This window comes from Saimiri boliviensis, chromosome 12 (genome assembly GCF_048565385.1).
Source record: "Saimiri boliviensis isolate mSaiBol1 chromosome 12, mSaiBol1.pri, whole genome shotgun sequence".
NCBI lineage: Eukaryota > Metazoa > Chordata > Mammalia > Primates > Cebidae > Saimiri > Saimiri boliviensis.
The window spans coordinates 104,019,629-104,041,481 of NC_133460.1; the positions used below are offsets into that span (position 1 = coordinate 104,019,629).

The window sequence follows — 21,853 nt, forward strand, 5'->3', positions numbered from 1 at the left end:
TTTCAGGAGACTTCATCCTCTGCCAATGGCCCTTCCCGGGAGGGCTCTAGGCTGTTGCCTGTCAGGGAAGGCCTCCCTGTGTACCCCCAGCTTCGACCAGGCTACATTCTCATTCCCGTGCTTCATGAAGGTGCTGAGAACCGGCAGCCGCACCCTCTCCATGCCTATCCCCAGCCTGGGATGCAGCGATTCCGAACAGAGGCAGCAGCAGCGGCTCCTCAGAGGTCCCAGTCACCTCAGCGGGGCATGCCAGAAACCACTCAGCTAGATAAACAGTGTGGACAGGTGGCAGCGGCTGCAGCAGCCCAACCCCCAGCCTCCCATGGACCTGAGGTAAGCAGAGGCCAGGCTCACGGGCCTGTTGGGGAACGAGCCGCTGTGCTTCCTAGGCTGGGCCCAGCCCCTGAGGACAGTGCCCTGGGCCAGCACCTGTTCACATGCAGGGCATCTGGGCCTGGCCTGCAGCATCAGAGGTCACCCAGCAAAGACAGGGTGATGGCCCCACATCATCCCCCAGCATCAAATAGGGGTGTTTTTCAGTGGGGCAGGGAATCATTTGGCTTACTTTTGTAGTTAAGGAACCAGAGCTCGAAAGGGCACACCGCAGCCTGCCCGCTTCAGATGCATACAGGTGGAGGCAGCAGAGCTGGGAGCAGAAGCCCAGCCTGCCTCCTGGCTCCAGATTTCCATGTTCCTTATTTACCCTTGGCTTTCTATTCAGAAACACAGCGATAGCTGTGTACCATTTTGCTCAGTTCAATGCTTATGGATAAATCTGAACTGCTTGTGGAGCTGTGTTGATAGGAAAATGAGACCCCATGCCTGCCCTCACCGTGCACCACAGTTTAAAAAGAAGTAAGGAATCAGGAAGGCAGCATTTTAATCCTGAAGCCAAACATGTCAGGGGTATGCCAGTGGATGCTGTGCATTAATAGCTAAAAATTAGTTCTTAATCTGGCTCTTAGCTGAGATTTGAGGCATTGCTAATAGGATTCCTGACCAGTAAGCCCTCTTAATTTTCCGGTCTGTGGATCATCCCATTGTGTACACCAGCGCTGTTCCTGGGCACAAAATCCAATGTCCTGTCTGCACCCAGAGTCATGCTTGCCACAGCCCACTCTGAATCTGTTCAGCTTCCCACATGCTTGAGAGTGAAAAATTACAGTTAGGCCGGGTGCGGTGGCTCAAGCTTGTAATCCCAGCACTTTGGGAGGCCGAGGCGGGTGGATCACGAGGTCGAGAGATCGAGACCATCCTGGTCAACATGGTGAAACCCCGTCTCTACTAAAAATACAAAAAATTAGCTGGGCATGGTGGCGCGTGCCTGTAATCCCAGCTACTCAGGAGGCTGAGGCAGGAGAATTGCCTGAACCCAGGAGGCGGAGGTTGCGGTGAGCCGAGATGACGCCATTGCACTCCAGCCTGGGTAACAAGAGCGAAACTCCGTCTCAAAAAAAAAAAAAAAAAGAAAAGTTACAGTTAATGTGGGATACCAGAGGCATTTTTCTTTTCTTAAAGCAGTAGTACCTGGCCAAGTGTGGTGGCTCACACCTATAATCTTAGCTCTTTGGGAGGCTGAGGCGGGTGGATCACTTGAGACCAGAAATTCGAGACCAGCTTGGCCAACATGGCAAAACCCCGTCTCTATAAAAAATAAAAAAATTAGTGGGGTATGGTGGTGTGTGCCTGTAATCCAGCTACTTGGATGGCTGAGGCACGAGAATTGCTTCAACCCAGGAGGCAGAGGGTACAGTGAGCCAAGACCATGCTACTCACTCCAGCCTATGTAACAGAGCAAGACTGTCTCAAAAAGAAAAAAAAAATTAATACCTGTATTTATAACGGTTTTGCTGCAGGAAATCAAAGTGACAAATCAGAGACATCTTCAAATTTAAGCTAACAAGGCACTTAGAAGGGGAAAAGGTCTCAATTTTGAGGTGAATAGAAGGTGGCCCAGCAGGGAAAGGGGCTTGACCTACCTTGGGCCCCACGGGATGTTTGCAGCTCCCAGTTGCTAGCCGAGTTCTCTGTAGATTGGTAGAGAAAGGGTAGTGGGGACAACACATCCTCTGTACAAGCGCTTCCTGTGTGCTGGCCTGGGGCTGAGCCACATGCACAGGTGATTGACCTCACATTCAGAGCCATCTGGTGAGGGATGGGCACTCTTCCTATATTTCTTTCTTTTTTTTTTTTTTTTTTTTTTGAGACGGAGTTTCGCTCTCGTTACCCAGGCTGGAGTGCAATGGTGCAATCTCGGCTCACTGCAACCTCCGCCTCCCAGGTTCAGGCAATTCTCCTGCCTCAGCTTCCTGAGTAGCTGGGACTACAGGCATGTGCCACCATGCCCAGCTAATTTTTTGTATTTTTAGTAGAGACGGGGTTTCACCATGTTGACCAGGATGGTCTCCATCTCTTGACCTCGTGATCCACCCGCCTCGGCCTCCCAAAGTACTAGGATTACAGGCTTGCGCCACCACGCCCGGCCTCTTCCTATATTTCGAATGAAGCTTAGAAAATGATTGAACTATTAGGAATATGAACATAGGCCCCTTGACTCTAAAACCTTTAGTCTTTGTTTTTTTTTTGTTTGTTTGTTTGTTGTTTTTGAGACAGAGTCTCACTCTGTCACCCAGGCTAGAATACAATGGCTGATCTTGGCTCACTGAAACCTCTGCCTCCTGGGTTCAAGCAATTTCCATTCCTCAGCCTCCTGAGTAGCTGAGATTACAGGAATGTGCCACCATACTTGGCTAATTTTTATATTTTTAGTAGAGACAGGGTTTCACCATGTTGGCCAGGCTGGTCTTGAATGCCTGATCTCAGGTGATCTGCCTGCCTCAGCCTCCCGAAGTACTGGGATTACAGGTGTGAGCCACCATGCCCAGCCCGAAAGCCCTCAGTCTTAACCCCACATTTTGTTTTTTTTTTTTTTGAGACAGAGTTTCGCTCTTGTTACCCAGGCTGGAGTGCAATGGCGCGATCTCGGCTCACCGCAACCTCCGCCTCCTAGATTCAGGCAATTCTCCTGCCTCAGCCTCCTGAGTGGCTGGGATTACAGGCACGTGCCACCATGCCCAGCTAATTTTTTGTATTTTTAGTAGAGACGGGGTTTCACCATGTTGACCAGGATGGTCTCTATCTCTTGACCTCGTGATCCACCCACCTCGGCCTCCCAAAGTGCTGGGATTACAAGCTTGAGCCACCGCGCCCGGCCATCCCCACATTTTGAAAATTGGAAATTACAGATAGGAGGTCTTAGGATATGGGTTGCCCTGAGCAGGTTCACAGCAGAAGCATGGTCAGGATGCCAAGGTAGGGGGTCATTCTTGGGATCATGCCCTCTACCCTGTGTCTCTTGCAGCGGTCCCAGTCTCCGGCTGCCTCCGACTGCTCATCCTCATCCTCCTCAGCCAGCCTGCCCTCCTCTGGCAGGAGCAGCCTGGGCAGTCACCAGCTCCCTCGGGGCTACATCTCCATTCCGGTGATACACGAGCAGAATGTTACCCGGCCAGCAGCCCAGCCCTCCTTCCACCAAGCCCAGAAGATGCACTACCCAGCGCAGCAAGGGGAATACCAGACCCACCAGCCTGTGTACCACAAGATCCAGGGGGATGACTGGGAGCCCCGGCCCCTGCGGGCGGCGTCCCCATTCAGGTCACCTGTCCAGAGTGCATCGAGCCGGGAGGGCTCACCAGCCAGGAGCAGCACACCACTCCACTCCCCGTCGCCCATCCGTGTGCACACAGTGGTCGACAGGCCTCAGGTACGGGAAGTGAGTTGTCAGCAGACTGGTTATGGTGGCATCTTTCCAGGGCCACAGGAGCTCTGTGGGTGCCCTGGGTTCCCTCTTCAGCCCTGCCTATTTAACTTGCGTGTATCTGGAGGGAAGTGAGATTTGGGAAATGGCTGGGTGTTAACAGAAAGGCAGGACAAGTGATCAGGCTGTGACCCCTCTGCATTCTGCAGCGTTTGCTGGGCTGATCATTGTGCATTGCGGCTGACTTGGGGCAGAAGAAACAGCTTGGGTAGAACTCACACAACTGGGACCAGGTTCCTTAGTGCCCACCACACCCTTTCAGGGCTCCTCACACCCCCGTCCACACTGCAGCCACAGCCTCGTCTTGGGCATAGGCAGCTTATCAGCTTCCGCTCGGTTACTCGTTCCACTCTGCAGGCCGATTCAGTTCATTCCCAGCCCTGTGCCTTTGCCCCTGCTGAACCCACTCCCTGAAATGCCTGCACAGTACAGGTGCTCCTCATTCTCTGAGAATGAGCCAGTCTTGTCTCCTCCATGAAGCCTACTCAGCCTTCTCATCTCATGATGCCCCATATGAGTTCCTTAATGAGGGACTCCCAACTTGTATGAGTTCAACATGTAATTATTCTGGGTATTTCAGAAGTGTTGATTCTTTTTTTTTTTTTTTTTTTTTTTTTTTTTTTAGTGATTAAATTTTATTCCTTTTGGGTTGTTTTGTTCTTATTTATAAGTGAAGTTTCCATCTGTACACTTTAAGAAAATAAACACAACAACAGGAAGCTTCTCTGTGGGTCCATCCTGGAGGCAGGAAGAGAAGTGTTGATTTTATCTCTTCAGCTGAGGGCTGAGCCTGACCACAGGGCCTGTGTCTTACCCCTTCTTCCTCCCTTTGCAGTCAGATACCACGTGGCCTAGCTGAGGCATCAGCCAGCTGTGGCAGATCAGAAACCATGCTGGCCTGGGGAAGGTTGTAGGCAGGGGTCTGCTGATCTTCCAGTGGAGACACGAGGTACAAGTTCCTGGAAGGGAAGTCATTTAGTTTGAGCAGCTTGCAGCTTAGCAGCAGAACATTAAGCAGCCTGGGCCCCCCGTGGCTGCAACTTGAGCAGCTGAATTCTTTGCTACCGTTTTTAAAAAGAAAAGCCCCCTGTGAACAAATGTGGGATATTCTTTTATTACAAGTGGTCACATTGTCCAGGGCCCTGGAATAGAGCATCCTCCTCTTAAAGTTTTTTGAACTTTTTTATTTGGAAATAATTTCAACCTTGTAGAAGAGTTGTGTGAATCATACAAAGAAATCCCACCATAGGCTTCATCCAGTTCACTGTTTGTCAGCATGTCTGCATGTACTTTGTCATTTCTCCTCTCTCCTGTATTGTTGATGTATTTTAACTGTTTGAGAATTAGTTGCAGACATCATGTTCCTTTTTCCCTAAATACTTTAGCAAACATTTTCCTAAGAGGAAGACATTCTCATTCAGAACCATGGTAGACTTACCAGATTCAGGAAATTTTTACAGTATTATCCAGTACAAAGCCCATTTTCAAATCCTTATAATGGCAGTTTTCCCCCAATTCCAGGATATGCTCCAGGATTGAAACAAGGATCATGAGCACCGCATTTAGATGGATGTAATTTGTCTTTAGTCTTTCTTCAGTCTGGAACAGTTTCTCGGCCTTTCTTTGCTTTCACGGCCTTGATGTTTTTGAAGAGCACAGGCCGTAGAACACCCTCTCTTAAGTGTTTCTAAAGTCACTTCGTACACAGCCATTGTTGTCAAAACCTAAGGAGGGGCACATGGTTGGTTGTGAATGGTCAGGGCCAAAGTTGAGGGTGTCTGGATTGTCCAAAGAGATTTGATGGAAAAGGAGGTTGCTGGTGTGTAGACAGCTAAATCTCATACCAGATCCATACTTGGGTTCAGCAATCTTAGGAGGTGCCCATTTGTAGAGAGATCGGTATTTTCCCCAAATCATTCTCATATACTTCTCATAATCAGTGAAACAATACTTCATCCCGTTTTCACCTTCATTAACCGTGTTGGTGGTAACCTCCCTTTTAGAGCTTATTCAAAGTTCCATTTTGGGAGGCTTTCCAGGATTTCACCTAACTAAACATTATAGTGGAATTGAGTGTTTTGAACTGGGAATAGTTTAGAAATAATATAGTCCAGTTATTTCCCAGTTGATGAAATTAGGGTGAGATTTTTAAAAGAGGCTTTAGATATTCACTTACATGAATAAGAGCCAAGATAAGGCCAGGCGCAGTGGCTCATGCCTGTAATCCTAGCACTTCGAGAGGCCAAAGTGGGTGGATCACTTGAGGTCAAGAGTTCAAGACCAGCCTGACCAACATGGTGAAACCCCATGTCTACTAAAAATACAAAAAAATTAGCTGGGCATGGTGGAGGGCACCTGTAATCCTAGCTACTTAGGAGGCTGGGGTGGGAGAATTGTTTGAACCTGGGATGCAGAGGTTGCAGTGAGCTGAGATCACAGCACTGCACACTCCAGCCTGGGTGATAGAGCAAGACTCCATCTCAGACTAACTTACTTACTTCTTTCTTTCCTTCCTTCCTTCCTTCCTTCGAGCAAGACTTCTTCTCAAACTAACTAACTTCCTTCCTTCCATCCATCCATCCATCCATGCATCCATCCATCCATCCATTCATTCATCACTCAAGCTGGGGTGCAGTGATATGATCATGGCTCACTGCAGCCTTGGATTCCTGGGCTCAAGCGATCCTTCCACCTCAGCCTTCTGAGTACCTGGGACTACGGGTACAAGCTACCACACCTAATTTTTAAAAATTTTTTGGGCTGGGCTCAGTGGCTCACGCCTGTAATCCCAGCACTTTGGGAGGCCAAGGCGGCTGGATCACCTGAGGTCAGGAGTTCGAGACGAGCCTGGCCAACATGGTGAAACCTCGTCTTTACTAAATATACAAAAATTAGCCACATGTGCTGTCACATGCCTGTAATCCCAGCTACTTGGGAGGCTGAGGCAGGAGAATTACTTGAACCTGGGAGGCAGAGATTGCAGTAAGCCGAGATTGCAACATTGCACTCCAGCCTCAGCGAAGAAGCGAGACTCTGTCTCAATAAATAAATAAATAAATAAATAATTTTTTGTAGGGTTGGGGGTCTTACTATATTGCCCAGGCTAGCTATTTTCATTTTTGAAAATTTTATTGAGTTTCTTTTCATTGCTGTAAGAATACCATCTACAGAGAAATTCAGTGAAAGGTAACACAGCTTGAGGTGATCAGTGGAAGCCTAACTAATAGTTTGGTTACATACTTGATTAATACCATGTTTTTGTTTTATAACAGCCATTGATTGACTTTGAAAATATTTTAGACTATTAAACTTTTCTTTAAAAGCCGTTTTTCAGTTTTCTTTCTAATCTGTACTAGCTACAGACAATTTCTGTGACTTCCAGTCAGTTATTAAAAGTACCTTTTCGTGGCCGAGCATGGTGGCTCACGCCTGTAATCCCAGCACTTTGGGAGGCCAAGGCAGGCAGATCACCTGAGGTCGAAAGTTCTAGACCAGCCTGGCCAACATGGAGAAACCCCATCTTTACCGAAAATACAAAATTAGCCAGGTGTGGTGGCGCATGCCTGTAATCCCAGCTACTCAGAGGCTTAAGCAAGAGAATCATTTGAACCCAGGAGGCGGAGGTTGCAGTGACTGGAGATCACACCATTGCACTCCAGGCTGGGCAACAAGAGTAAAACTCCGTCTCCAAAAAAAATAAATATATTTTTTCTATTTTTCAGCAGCCCATGACCCATCGAGAATCTGCACCTATTCCCCAACCTGAAAACAAACCAGAAAGTAAGCCAGGCCCAGTTGGACCAGATCTCCCTCCTGGACATGTCCCAATTCAAGTGATCCGCAAAGAGGCGGATTCTAAACCTGTTTCCCAGAAGCCCCCACCTCCCTCTGAGAAGGTAGAGGTAAAAGTTCCCCCTGCTCCAGTACCTTGTCCTTCTCCTAGCCCTGGCCCTTCTGCTGTCCCCTCTTCCCCCAAGAATGTGGCTACAGAAGAGAGGGCAGCTCCCAGCACTGCCCCTGCAGAAGCTGCACCTCCAAAACCAGGAGAATCTGAGGCTCCCCCAAAACATCCAGGAGTGCTGAAAGTGGAAGCCATCCTGGAGAAGGTGCAGGGGCTGGAGCAGGCTGTAGACAACTTTGAAGGCAAGAAGACTGACAAAAAGTACCTGATGATCGAAGAGTATTTGACCAAAGAGCTGCTGGCCCTGGATTCAGTGGACCCCGAGGGACGAGCCGATGTGCGTCAGGCCAGGAGAGATGGTGTCAGGAAGGTTCAGACCATCTTGGAAAAACTTGAACAGAAAGCCATTGATGTCCCAGGTCAAGTCCAGGTCTATGAACTCCAGCCCAGCAACCTTGAGGCCGATCAGCCACTGCAGGCAATCATGGAGATGGGTGCCGTGGCAGCAGATGAGGGCAAGAAAAATGCTGGAAGTGTAGAAGATCCCCACACACAGACCCAGCAGCCAGAAGCCACAGCAGCAGCAGCAGCAACTTTGAACCCCAACAGCACGACAGACACCACTGGCAACCCAGCAGCACCTTAGCCTCTGCCCAGTAAAAAATCAGACTCGGAAACTCAGAACCGATGTGTGCTTTAGGAAATTTTAAGTTGCATGCATTTCAGAGACTTTAAGTCAGTTGGTTTTTATTATTAGCTGCTTGGTATGCAGTAATTTGGGTGGAGGCAAAACACACTAATAAAAGGCCTAAAAAGGAAAATTATGCTTTCTTCTATATGCGTAGTCTGTACAAATAAAGAAGTTGCTTGTTGTTTCAGAAGTTTAACCCTGTTGCTTGTTGTTTTGGAGCCCTGTCTGCTTGGGCACCCAGCACTTGTTAGCTGCGGTTGTGCGCTGTCTTCTGTAGTTCTGGACTGAACGAGTTTTTGGGGCTAGATGGGGAGTCAATTACCCATCACATTAATTATGAAACACATTTATCAGAAATGTTGCTGTTTTAATGAGATGATTTTCTTCATCTCATAATTAAAATACCTAACTTTCGAGAGAGTAAAAGGTGCCAGGAGCCATAGGAATATCTGTATGTTGGATGACTTTAATGCTACATTTTAAAAAAAGAAAATAAAGTAATAATATAACTCAAAACGTTTTTTGTGGTTTCTAAACCTTTGAAAGCAGTGGCAACATGGAGATCATCTGTCCCTGGTTTCAGTCAGAATAAATGGCAGTTGGATTTACCAGCCTGCTTTGGGTTTTGTGACCTTTCCAGTAGCCCAGCTCATGAGCAAATTGTCTTGGTCACCTTTCAGTCTCAGATTGCAACAGGAACCTGGGAAGACTCAGGGCTGTGAACTCAGGTAATGGGAATATGCCTGCTGCATCCCTTCGGACCGCCCTAGCCAACAGCCAAGGTGCCACTTAGGTAGCCTGTCTGCCTACCTGGGCTCAGGCTTCAACAAGAGGCCGAGATTGTCTAAAAGTGCCCAGAGGGCCTGGCACAATGGCTTACACCTGTTATCCCAGCACTTCGGGAGTCTGAGGCAGGAGGATTCCTTGAGGCCAGGAGTTTTGAGACCAGCCTATGCAACATATCAAGACCCTGTCTCTACAGAAAACAAATTAGCCAGGTGTGGTGGCGTGTGTCTTTAGTCCCAAGCTACTGGGAAGGCTAAGGTATGAAGTTAGCTTAAGTCTAAGGGTTCAGGGCTGCTGTGAGCTATGATCCTGCCACTGCACTCCATCCTGGGCAACAGAGTGAGACCCTGTCTGAAAATTAAAAAAGGAAGTGCACAGGGAAGCCAGTTCCCACTATTGCCCAAGGCTGGTCAAAGTGTTCCGTGGAGTCTAGGTCCCTAGGGGTTGAAAATGTGTTCTGAGAGTCTTGGGGGGTCATTATCAACACCTTGTGATTCACCAAACCAGACTGGGACCAGATTTATCTTCCTGAATTGGATTCCTAGAAGCCTCTGGAGTTAGGAACCAGATACAGTGAGGCCTGGGTAGACGGAGATTCTTCCTGTGCCAGTGGTGGTTTTTTGTTTTTTTTTTTTTAAGCTTGGGGAGGACCACAGCCCCACAGTGTGGAGATGTGCTGGATTTTTTTTTTTTTTTAACTCCTTGGAAAATAAAGTGGAAAGAGAAAGGCCTGAAACCTTGGAACTCGCAGTGAGGGTGCTGCCTTAAGAGCCCGCAAGCTGAATTTCTCATGACTGTATTGAGTTTAATATTGGTGCCTGACGATGCCACACAAAAATACACACTGGTGTGCTCGCCACTGTTAGCCTGCTGAGGAAGGCTGAAGTCATTCCGATGGGAATCTGCCAACATCATTCCTGGGTGAACTCATTTAGGGAGTACAAGCCGACATGCCACTAATTCTAGAAACTCAAATGTGTAAATAGGGGGGAAAAAAAAGCCTACTGGACTATTTTAAAAATGAACGAGGCCGGGTGTAGTGGCTCATGCCTGTAATCCCAGCACTTTGGGAAGCTGAGGTGGGTGGATTACTTGAAGTCAGGAGTTCGAGACCAGCCTGGCCAACATGGTGAAACCCCCTCTCTACTGAAAATACAAAAATTAGCCAGGCGTAGTGGCATGCGCCTATAATTCCAGCTACTTGGGAGGCTGAGGCATAAGAACTGCTTGAACCTGGGAGGCAGAGGTCGCAGTGAGCTGAGATCATACCACTGCACTCCAGCCTGGGCAACAGTGAGACTCAGTCTCAAAAAAAACAACAACAACAACAAAGATGATGTGACCACTTCGCTTCTCTTTGGGACTCAATGGACCTCATATGACATTAAGCCTCCTTGAGTGGTTACTGAATTAGGTTGATAGTATTTTTATCACTAAACATCATCAAATAAGTAGCTCTTTAATGTGGCTGGAATATTTTCAATCGTTCAAATTAGACGTGCCATGTGCATCAGGACAGGAGTTATCTGGCCAGTGTTGTTGGCCCCTGGGCCTTGTGTGGGGAGCAGGGCACAGAGCTAGCTGTAGGTTCTTGGTGACACCACTGTCTTGGCCCCTGTAGGAGTGGGGGGGCATGCAGCCACTGAGTATCTACCGAGTGTCAGGGCTTTTTCCCATGATGCCTGCTCAGACCCTCCCTATCTGCTTTTCCAAATCTTCCACCCCTTTTTTTTTGAGATGGGAGTCTCATCCTGCTGCCCAGGCTGGAGTGCAGTGGCGCCATCTCGGCTCACTGAAACCTCTGCCTCCTGGATTCAAGCGATTCTCCTGCCTCTGCCTCCCAAGTAGCTGGAATTATAGGCATGTGCCATCACACCCAGCTAATTTTTGTAATTTTAGTAGAGATGGAGTTTTGCAGTGTTGGCCAGGCTGGTCTCAAACTCCTTACCTCAAGTGATCCGCCTGCCTCGGCCTCCCAAAGTGCTGGGATGACAGATAAGAGCCACCATGCCCGGCCTCCAGATCTTCCCACTCTTGAGGCCCTTGGGTTGAAAATTTCCCCACCTGAACCACGCATTTCTTCTCAGACTCTTCCCTTCCCAAAGCTCCCAGCACCATTCTGTGCATTTGCCAAGATGCAGTTATTTTCTCAACATCCTTAGTCATTTCCTCAGCAAGACTGTGAATCCCCGGAGGGGTGGCAGGTCCATTCCAGCAATTCCTTCTTCCCACATTGTTGTCGGGACCTGGGCACAGAGGCCACCTTGATGGCTAAGGGGTGCTTAAAAGTCCCTTCCACTTAATATGTTAGAATTCTAAGGCTAAATTGATGTTCCTGCAGAAATAAATACCATCCTCAGGAGATGTCAGTTTAGGGCCAACTCTTTCACCAGCTTCCTCTCATAATTCCCAGATATGTAATTTATTTAAGTTAATTGATGTAAGTAATTTCTTCTCTCTGGGCCCTTTGCTCCCATCTGTGAAAGGAAGGCCTTGCCCAAGGTTCCTCTTGGTGATCTGGGTGTTTCTGGCAGGCCCGCCCTTGCTACTGTTGTGGTCTCTGTCTGGGTATTTCTCCCTCAGCAGGCCAGCCAGGAAGCACAGCACAGACCTCCATGATGGGCTGTCCAGTCCCGCAAGCCCCGTGTGAGTGTGGCTGGCCAACCTGCCCACTATCTGTAACATTATACAAATGTAATCGAATGCCAATGGACAGGATCCAGGGTTGCAGTTATTTTGGGATATGCAGGAGCCTGTGGGAAAATGCTGGAACATGTCTTAGTCACTTGGGCAAATACCTTTGTTTCTGTGTTCCAGCATGTTTTGAACGTTCAGGCAGCACAAAAAAACCTCCAGCAGGCACACCCACCCTTAGTAATTCCGGTGCCCTTCCACTTCTGTGGCTCTGAAAAGTGTGAGTGCAGAGGGCTGAAAGCAGGGCTTGGGGAAGCCCTAGAAGCCCACCTATGGAAAAAAGTGTAGAGCTTCCCTCAATACGTAATTTAAATTAAAAACAAAAGAAGCATAAGGAAGATCTGAAATTCCCATATTTACTTTGTTGCTTCCTAAAAAGTGTAAAAATTCCTCCACTCGTGTATGTGCACTTGGGCAGGACCCTGCCTTCCTAGTACTCTTAAGCTGTTGCCCAGACCTGCCCAGTAGGAACCAGTGGAGACCAGGAAGAGCTGCATCAGTCCCTGGGGGGCATCTGAGCAGGCGAGGAGGGACAGGACCACAAGAGAGGGCAGCGGAAGCCCGCAATGGGGCCTTCCTGTGCTCAAGGGAAGGGATGAGGAGGCAGCCACAGGTCCTCTCGATGGACAGGGTCACTCCCGCAACTCACAAGTGGGCCCAGAGTTCCTTGTGTAACTGGAAGCCAGCCTGAAGGTGTGAAGGGGCCTGGACAAAGCATTCCAGATAGACTCTTCTAAAACATTCCCTAGTCTGTCCTTGCCTTCTCTAGCCAGAGCTTTGCCCTAGGATCTGGATGGATGGCTGCATGGAGTCTGATGAGGAAGAAGTTCTCTTCTAGTTCTTTTTTTTTTTTTTTGGAAACAATGTTTCACTCTGTCACCCAGGCGAGAGTGCAGTGGTGCAATCTCGGCTCACTGCAACCTTTCTTTGCCTCCCAGGTTCAAGCGATTATCGGCTCTTTGCAAATTCCACCTCTCGAGTAGCTGGGACTACAGGTGCGCACCACCATGTCCAGCTAATTTTTGTATTCTTAGTAGAGACAGGGTTTCACCATGTTGGCCAGGCTGGTCTTGAACTCCTGACCTCGTGATCTGCCTGCCTCGGCCTCCCAAAGTGCCTGAATTACAAGCATGAGCCACTGTGCCCAACAGTCTCCTCTAGTTTGAAGAAGGGAAATCCTGCCAGTCTCTCACTTGTTGTCTTCCATTTCATCTCTCTCTCTCCCCACTGGCTCTTTTCTTCTCCTTAGCCTACAGAAAGCACAAACCAAAAAGAAATGCTTCCTCCTTACTTTACCCCCGTCCGCCCACTTTTTTTTTTTTTTTTTTTTTTTTTTTTTGAGACAGGGTCTTGCTCTGTCACTCAGGTGGGAGTAAGGTAGTACAATCTCAGCTCACTGGAACCTCCGCCTCCCAGGTTCAAGCGATTCTCCCACTTCAGCCTCCTGAGTAGCTAGGATTACAGACATGCACCATCACACTCAGCTAAATTTTGTATTTTTAGTAGAGATGGGGTTTCACCATGTTGGCCAGGCTGGCCTTGAACTCCTGATCTCAAGTGATCCACCTGTTTTGACCTCCCAAAGTGCTGGGATACAGGCGAGAGCCACTGCGCCCGGCTCACTGCCCCCACTTTCTGATCACATGTCGTGGAAGAGCCAGCTAAGTCCCCTCACCTCCCACATCCTGATCACCCATTGCCATCCACTCCTGCCCCCACCCCTACCGAAACCACTCCTGTGGGCACACTGTCACCGGTGTTATGCAATGTCTCCAGCTCTCCTCCCCATGAGGCTCTGACTCACCCGCTTCCCCTGCCCTCTATTCAACATCAAGGTCCCCAGTGTTCCTTCCTCAACTGCCAATCTTCTTACGGTGTGAGGATGTTTCAGGTGGCACCTTGTCTGGACCACAGCACCCAGCTATTAGCTCCAACACCAGATGTTGCTGAACACATATTCTGCAGACTTGGTTAACATCTACCATCCATTGACTTCTCCCAGAGGAGAACAAATTCTGCCTCCAGATTACAGCATCTTCCCCGGCTGAGTTTCTAGCCTGCTGCCTGCTCTACCCTGCTCTGCCCTACCCTTCCCTGCCCTACTCTGCCCTGCCCTACAGGTTTCCAACTTGTCTGTCCCCACAATCATGTGAGCCAATTCCTTAAAAAAAAAAAAAAGGCCGGGCGCGGTGGCTCAAGCCTGTAATCCCAGCACTTTGGGAGGCCGAGGCGGGTGGATCACAAGGTCAAGAGATCGAGACCATCCTGGTCAACATGGTGAAACCCCGTCTCTACTAAAAATACAAAAAAAAGTAGCTGGGCATGGTGGCACATGCCTGTAATCCAAGCTACTCAGGAGGCTGAGGCAGGAGAATTGCCTGAACCTAGGAGGCGGAGGTTGCGGTGAGCCGAGATCGCGCCATTGCACTCCAGCCTGGGTAACAAGAGCGAAACTCCGTCTCAAAAAAAAAAAAAAAAAAAAAAAAAGCACACATGGCTGTGTGAGGTGGCTCTTGCCTCTAATCTCAGCACTTTGGGAGGCCGAGGAGGATGGATTACTTAGCCCAGGAGTTCGGGGCCAGCTTAGGAAACATGGGAAAACCCTGTTGCTATTTATAATAAAAAATTAGGCTGGGCGCTGTGACTCAAGCCTGTAATCCCAGCACTTTGGGAGGCCGAGGTGGGCGGATCACAAGGTCAGGAGTTCAAGACCAGCCTGACCAACATGGTGAAATCCCATCTCTACTAAAAATACAAAAATTAGTTGGGTGTGGTGTCAGGTGACTGTAATCCCAGCTACTCAGGAGGCTGAGGCAGGAGAATCGCTTGAACCAGGGAGGCGGAGGTTCCAGAGAGCTGAGATCACGCCATTGCACTCCAGCCTGGGTGACACAGCGAGACTCAGTCTCAAAAAATATATATATTAAATACACACACATCCCTACCACACAAGCACTGTATATGTATATTCTGTTTCTCAGGTAAATCTTGACTGACTCATTCTGTTCACACTCACCTGTTCTCCAGCTCCCTCCTCCCAGACCCCAATCATCTCTGGGTCTTTGTTTCTGGTACCCTCTTTTTCTTTTTTTAAAGGTAGAATTAATATGTTATTGTCATCCAGATGGCAGTTGGGTTTATAGTCTCCATACTTTATGTAAATAAAATAATTGTAAGTTTTAAATAGCCAATGGCTGGTATGTTTTCAGAAAACATGATTAGACTAGTTCATTAATGCTAGCTTCAAGCTTTTCCTTATTAGCTCTAGAAAATTCACCTTTTGTCCCTTCTTAAAAAACTGGAAGGTTGGCATGCATTTGAGTTCACATTCTGAAGCGACATCCTGACAGTCATCCACGTGTACTTCAAGGAATACCATGTGGGAATTCTTTTCAGACAGGGAATGAGAGGAAGGCTTGATCTGTTTGCAAGGCCCACACCACGTGGCTGAGATGTCAACTACAACAAGTTTATCACCTGCAGCCTCCAAGGCCTCCTGAAAAGCAACCTGGCTCTCAATCTGCTTCACCATCTTGATTGCGGGGGTCTGAAGAGCAGCTGTAAGAACTGGCTGGGCAACAGAGAGAGACTCTGTCTCAAAAAAAAAAAAAAAAAAAAAGTGTTTATGTCACTTTTCACTCAGGGAAATGAGTGCTTACTTGCCCTACATTTTCATAACTAAAAGAGTGCACACAAAGACTTTGAATGTGACTGTTCTCAGCCAGTTCTGTCCACTCTCTGACAAAGAAGCAGCTGACATAATTTAAAAATGTCTCCCAGGCCGGGCGCGGTGGCTCAAGCCTGTAATCCCAGCACTTTGGGAGGCCAAGGCGGGTGGATCACAAGGTCAAGAGATCGAGACCATCCTGGTCAACATGGTGAAACCCCGTCTCTACTAAAAATACAAAACATTAGCTGGGCATGGTGGCACGTGCCTGAAATCCCAGCTACTTAGGAGGTTGAGGCAGGAGAATTGCCTGAACCCAGGAGGTGGAGGTTGCCGTGAGCCGAGATCGCGCCATTGCACTTCAGCCTGGGTAACAAGGGCGAAACTCCGTCTCAAAAAAAAAAAAAAAATGTCTACCAAAAGGTTCCCAGTTTCATTAACATTTTTTCGAGACAATTTTGACTAATTATTGGGTCACAAATTTCTTTCAGACAAAAAAGTCTCATTACCTCAAATATATACATTTCAAACTCTTAAGATTTAAAAATTCTAAAAACATAACTTCTCCATTTTATTTTATTTTTTCCTTGTATTTCACCCTAATGATCAAGATATCAGAAAATACACAGAGGCAATGGATATCTCAGTTACCCTGATTTGTGTACATATATCAAAATATCACAAGTACTCTCACAATAAGTACAACTATAATATGTCAAAATTAAAGAAATTAACAAAAGAGACCGGGCATGGTAGCTCACACCTGTAAGCCCAGCACTTTGGGAGGCCGAAGCAGGTCAGGAGTTCCACACCAACCTGGCCAACATGGCAAAACCCTGTCTCCACTAAAAATACAAGTAAATTAGCCGGGCATCATGGCACATGCCTGTAATTGAGACTGAGGCAAGAGAATAGTTTGAACCCAGGAAACAGAGGTTGCAGTGAGCTCAGATCACGCCACTGCACTCTGGCCTAGGCAACAGAGTGAGACTGTCTCAAAAAAAAAAAAAAGGAAGAAATTAACAAAAGAAAATATATAGTTTAAAAATAAAATTACATTTTATAATCATTGCACAAGGACATTTAAGGATAAAGTTTCAGGTTAGAATGAAAGACAGAAGGCATGTGTGTACAAACAAGAATGCGGCCCAAGAATAGCTTATTGATTAGTATAAAATGTTATTGATTAGTATAAAATGTTATTGATTAGTATAAAATGTAAACGGTTGATTTTGCACAAATGTGTGTTTTTTGTTTTTGTTTTTGCCGTCCACTGGAATGTAAAACTCAAAATCTTTTTTTTTTTTTTTTTTTTTTTTTTGAGACAGAGTCTTGCTCTGTTGCCTAGGCTGGAGAGCAGTGGCGCAATCTCAGCTCACTGCAACCTCCGCCTCGTGGGTTCAAACAGTTTTCTGCCTCAGCCTCCCAAGTAGCTGGGATTACAGCCACCCGACACCACACGGGGCTCATTTGTGTATTTTTAGTAGAGACGGGATTTCACCATCTTGGCCAGGCTGGTCTTGAACTCCTGATCTTGTGATCCACCTGCCTCGGCCTCCCAAAGTGCTGGGATTACAGGCATGAGCCACCGCGCCCAGCCAGAAACTCAAAATCTTTCTTTAGAGCCAAGGCTGTTTTTTGTTTCTTTGTTTTGAGGCAGAGTCTCACTCTGTTGCCCAGGCTGGAGTACAGTGACACTGTCTTGACTCATTGCAACCTCTGCCTCCTGGGTTCAAGAAGTTCTCTGCCTCAGCCTCCCAAGTAGCTGGGATTACAGGTGCCCACCACCATGCCCAGCTAATTTTTTGTATTTTTAGTGGAGATGGGGTTTCACCATCTCGGCAAGGCTGGTCTTGAACTCCTAACCTCATGATCCACCTGCCTCCCAAAGTGCTGGAATTATAGGTGGCTATAATATGAACCACTGTGCCTGTACCCCTGCCCCCTCCTTTTTTTTTTCTTTCAATCAACTTCCTTAGGTTGAAAGGAGCTAAGGCTTTAGCAAAGCAATATGAAGGTTTGAAATCTCTGGGGAGATTGATTTATGAGTACAGTACAGGTTAAGGCTACCTCTGACCTTGGCAGATTCTGGCTGTTAAATTAGGCCCCGGAGTCCTGAGACAGGGGCTCTCATCTCAGCCTCCTCAGTATCTCACTGTGTGTTAGCAGTTCTGTGAATCCCAATGGAGTCATGAAATTTCATTCATGGAATTGAATTCCAACTTATGGAATTTAATGAAATTCCACTGGATTCATGGAATTCTGCTTCAGTTCTGTGATTCAATTTTTTTTTTTTTTTTAAGACAAGGTCTCTGTGTTGCCCAGGCTGGAGTGTAGTGGCACGATTTAGGCTCACTGCAACCTCCGTCAGCCTCCCTGGTTCAAGCAATTCCCCTGCCTCAGCCTCCCAAGTAGCTGGGCACCACGTCGCCCGGCTAATTTTCGTATTATTTGGTAGAGAGAGGAGTTTCGCCATGTTGCCCAGGCTGGTCTCGAACTCCTAACCTCAAGTGAGCGGCCCACCTCAGCCTCCCAAGGTGGTGGGATTACAGGCGTGAGCCACCGCACCAGCCCAGTTCTGTGATTCTTTGGAGTGCAATGGTGAACTCTCTGCTCACAACGGCCTCCACCTCCCGGGTTCAAGCAATTCTCCTGCCTCAGCCTCCTGAGTAGCTGGGATTACACGTGTTCGCCACCACGCCCAGCTAATTTGTGTTATTTTACAAGAGACGGGATTTCACCATATTGGCCAGGCTGGTCTCAAACTCCTGGCCTCAAGTGATCCACCCGCGCGGCTTTCCAAAGTGCCAGGGCTGCATGTGTGAGCCACCGCCAGGTGGGGGATTTCTCCGCGCTGACCAGTAGGGGGCGCGTCATGACTGCGCCTTCTGCTTTCATCCCCGCTGGGAGAAATCCTGTCCTGTTCGCTCAGCCGTTCCTGACTGTGGGCTCCATTTTATAATAGAATGACTCACCCAAAGAATCACTTCTTTCATTATTTCGTATTCCTTACAATAGCAGTGATACACAAAGGCCTCATTTGAAAACCAAGTAAAGGAAGCGAGCACAGGATGTCTGTGCTGGTCTGGGCGGCGTGCATCTCAGCGGATGAGAAGGCAGCCATGCCTCCAGTCACACTACAAGCGAGATTCCTCCAATAAGCGAGATAGCCCTGTTTTCTAAAGTCAGGGAGATTTATGAGTCAGAAGTAATCGAATCCACAATCTGATTAGAATTCTCTCCTAATAATGGGAGCTGACCGCATCCCCACTTGGTTGGTTTTCCAGCACTGTAAGCCAGACTTTGGGGTGGGGGTTGGGGGAAGGTAAATGCTCCCAGCACTTTAATGCCAGGCTTAGTCTTTCCTAAGGAGCAGGATCAAAATAATGTTAACAGGAAAAATATGTTTCCTTGTATGAGACTGCAGTACTTCACCTTGTATGAGAAAGGAAAAACGAAGGCTGAGACATTTCTTGTTTCTTAGATAACTAGGGAGAAATCCACTCCCTCTCTCATCCCATAGATCTTCCTGGTGGCAGGATGATCGGAAGATGGGAGTGTCCATCCTCTTTCAGGCTTGGGGAACTAGAGCTGCCCCCTCCACGCAGAATGGGCAAAGTCGGGGCAGAGCAGAGACTCCACTAGCATCACAATAGGCCTACCGCCTGCATTTGAAAGCTTCCAGAAAAGACTGAGAGGCAATCTCTTGCTGTTTCCCCTAAAGGCAGATTGGTCGATCAGCCCTCCTATCCAGAACAGCCAGAAAAGCTGGCAAAACAAACGTGTTTGAAGGTGAGCCACCGAGGGGGTGAGGATTTGAGGGTCAAGGTCCTGGAGAGAAGGTTAGCAGAGCTTTGAATTTTGAGGCATTTGCCTATTTCACGAGGCAGAGAAGCTCCCAGCAGCCGCCAGCTTTCAACTTCCAAAGGGCCTCGGCCTTTGGAAGGAGTAGGAATGAAAATAGAGAAACTCTCACGAAGACTGAAACCCAGCCTCCCATTGGCTTCACGTTTGATTGTGTTGCAGGAAAGGGGTCCCGATCCAGACCTCAAGGTTCTAGGATCTGGTGCAAGAAATAATTGAGGGTGAGTCCATAGAGTAAAGTGAAAGCAAGTTCATTAGGAAAGTAGAGGAATTAAAGAATGGTTACCCCATAGACAGAGCAGCCCCGAGGGTTCATGCCTCCCCTTTTTAGACCACATGGGGTCACTTCCTGACGTTGCCATGGCATTTATAAACTGTCATGGCCCTAGTGGGAGTGTAGCAGTGAGGATGACCAGAGGTCACTCTTGCTGCTATCTTCGTGTTGGTGGGTTTTAGCTAGCTTCTTTACTGCAGGGTGTTTTATCAGCAAGGTGTTTATGACCTGTGTCTTGTGCTGACCTCTTATCTCGTTCCCTAACTTAGAATCTCTAACTTTCTGGGAATGCAGCCCAGCAGGTATCAGCCTTATTTTAGGCACCCCCTACTCAAGATGGAGTTTCTTTGGTTCAAGCGCCTCTGACAGTTGGATTAAAGCAAGGTTTCTCAACCTCAGTGCTGTTGACACTGATATTGACATTATCAGTGAACCATCTTACGCAATGTTTAGCATTCCTGGCCTTTAACCACTGGGTGCCAATAGCACCTCCCCTTCCCCAAATTCTGATAGCCAAACTGTCTCCAGCCATTGCCAAATGTCCCCTGGTGGGGAAAATCACCTGTGGTTGAAAACCACTGAATAAAGAGTGTCTGCCCACACTCCAACTGCCTTCTAGAAGCAAAAATAAATCTTACTATCGTCCAGGACCTCAAATTATATCTATACTTTTTCATACATGATATGCAGCACCTAATAAAGAACATAGCTTTAAAATACACAACAAAGTTGACAGTAGTGAAAAGAGAAATCCACAATCATAATGGGAGATGTTAGGACACTTTTCTCAGGAAATGATGGACTAAGCAGACCAAAAAAAAAAAAAAAAAAAAAAAAAATCAACAAGGTTCGGTAACAGGGAAAACTGCAAAAAGAAGTATCTGGAGGGGGCTGTTTGCATGAAAAGGGGGTTGGCAGGAAGGGGTATTGAGAGCAGATGGAGAAATGGGGAGAAAAGGAGGGTCTTTGTGGGTCCCCTCTTTCTGGAGGCCTAATTCTGTAAGACCTCTTCAGCATGAATGGCACAAGAGAACTGTGTCGTTTCCTTTGTTCCTTCATCCAGACTCTACTGGCTGCTCTGTGAGATCGACCTGTACCTCCAGTCTGTCAGAGGCATATGAACCAGAGCACCTCCACTTTGAATAGGAGCTGGGTAAAATGAGGCTGAAACCTGTGATCCCAGAAGGTTAGGCATTCTAAGCCACAGGATGAGATAGGAGGTCAGCACAAGATACAGGTCATAAAGACCTTGCTGATAAAACAGACTGCAGTAAAGAAGCCAACCAAGACCCACCAAAATCAAGATGGCAATGAGAGTGACCTCACTGCTACACTCCCACCAGCATTATGACAGTTCACAAATGCCGTGGCAACATCAGGAAGTTACCCTATTTGGTCTCAAAGGGAAGGCATGAATAATCCACCCCTTGTTTAGCATATCATCAAGAAATAACCATTAAAATGGATAACCAGCAGCCCTTGGGGCTGCTCTGTCTTTGCAGTAGCCTTTTTTTTTTTTTTTTTTTTTTTTTTTTTTTTTTTTTTTTTTGAGACAGAGTTTCGCTCTTGTTACCCAGGCTGGAGTGCAATGGCACGATCTCGGCTCACCACAACCTCCGCCTCCTGGGTTCAGGCAATTCTCCTGCCTCAGCCTCCTGAGTATCTGGGATTACAGGCACGCGCCACCATGCCCAGCTAATTTTTTGTATTTTTAGTAGAGACGGGGTTTCACCATGTTGACCAGGATGGTCTCAATCTCTTGACCTCGTGATCCACCCTCCTCGGCCTCCCAAAGTGCTGGGATTACAGGCTTGAGCCACCGTGTCCAGCGCCTTTTTTTTTTTTTTTTTTTTAAGACGGAATCTCACCCCCTGTCGCCCAGGCTGGAGTGCAGTGGCACAATCTTGGCTCACTGCAACCTCTGCCTCCTGGGTTCAAGCAATTCTCCTGTCTCAGCCTCCTGAGTAGCTGGGACTACAGGTACCAGCCACCACGCCCAGCTATTTTTGGATTTTTAGTAGAGACGGGGTTTCATCATTTTGGTCAGGCTGGTCTTGAACTCCTGGCCTCAGGTGATCCGCTCACCTCGGCCTCCCAAAGTGCTGGGATTACAGGCGTGAGCCACCACACCCAGCCTTTTTCTTCTTCTCTTTTTTTTT

The 21,853-nt window shown here is 47.7% G+C and overlaps 1 protein-coding gene and 1 pseudogene across 2 annotated transcripts in view; one reads left to right on the forward strand and one right to left on the reverse strand.

Moving 5' to 3' along the window:
• The window catches only part of BAG3 (BAG cochaperone 3), a 28,510-nt gene extending 19,585 nt beyond the window's left edge, over positions 1-8,925 (forward strand). Inside the window, exons 2-4 of one of the 2 annotated variants that reach the window (XM_039465163.2) lie at positions 7-333; positions 3,362-3,763; positions 7,540-8,925. In XM_039465163.2, coding sequence (XP_039321097.2) covers positions 7-333; positions 3,362-3,763; positions 7,540-8,364 — 1,554 coding nt within the window. In that variant the 3' untranslated portion in view covers positions 8,365-8,925. The remainder of the gene's footprint in view (positions 1-6; positions 334-3,361; positions 3,764-7,539) is intronic. The other variant, XM_039465164.2, reaches the window with a different exon arrangement.
• A 6,187-nt stretch (positions 8,926-15,112) lies between these two features.
• LOC101036149 (thioredoxin pseudogene) lies at positions 15,113-15,421 on the reverse strand (annotated as a pseudogene).
• Positions 15,422-21,853: the final 6,432 nt, after the last annotated feature.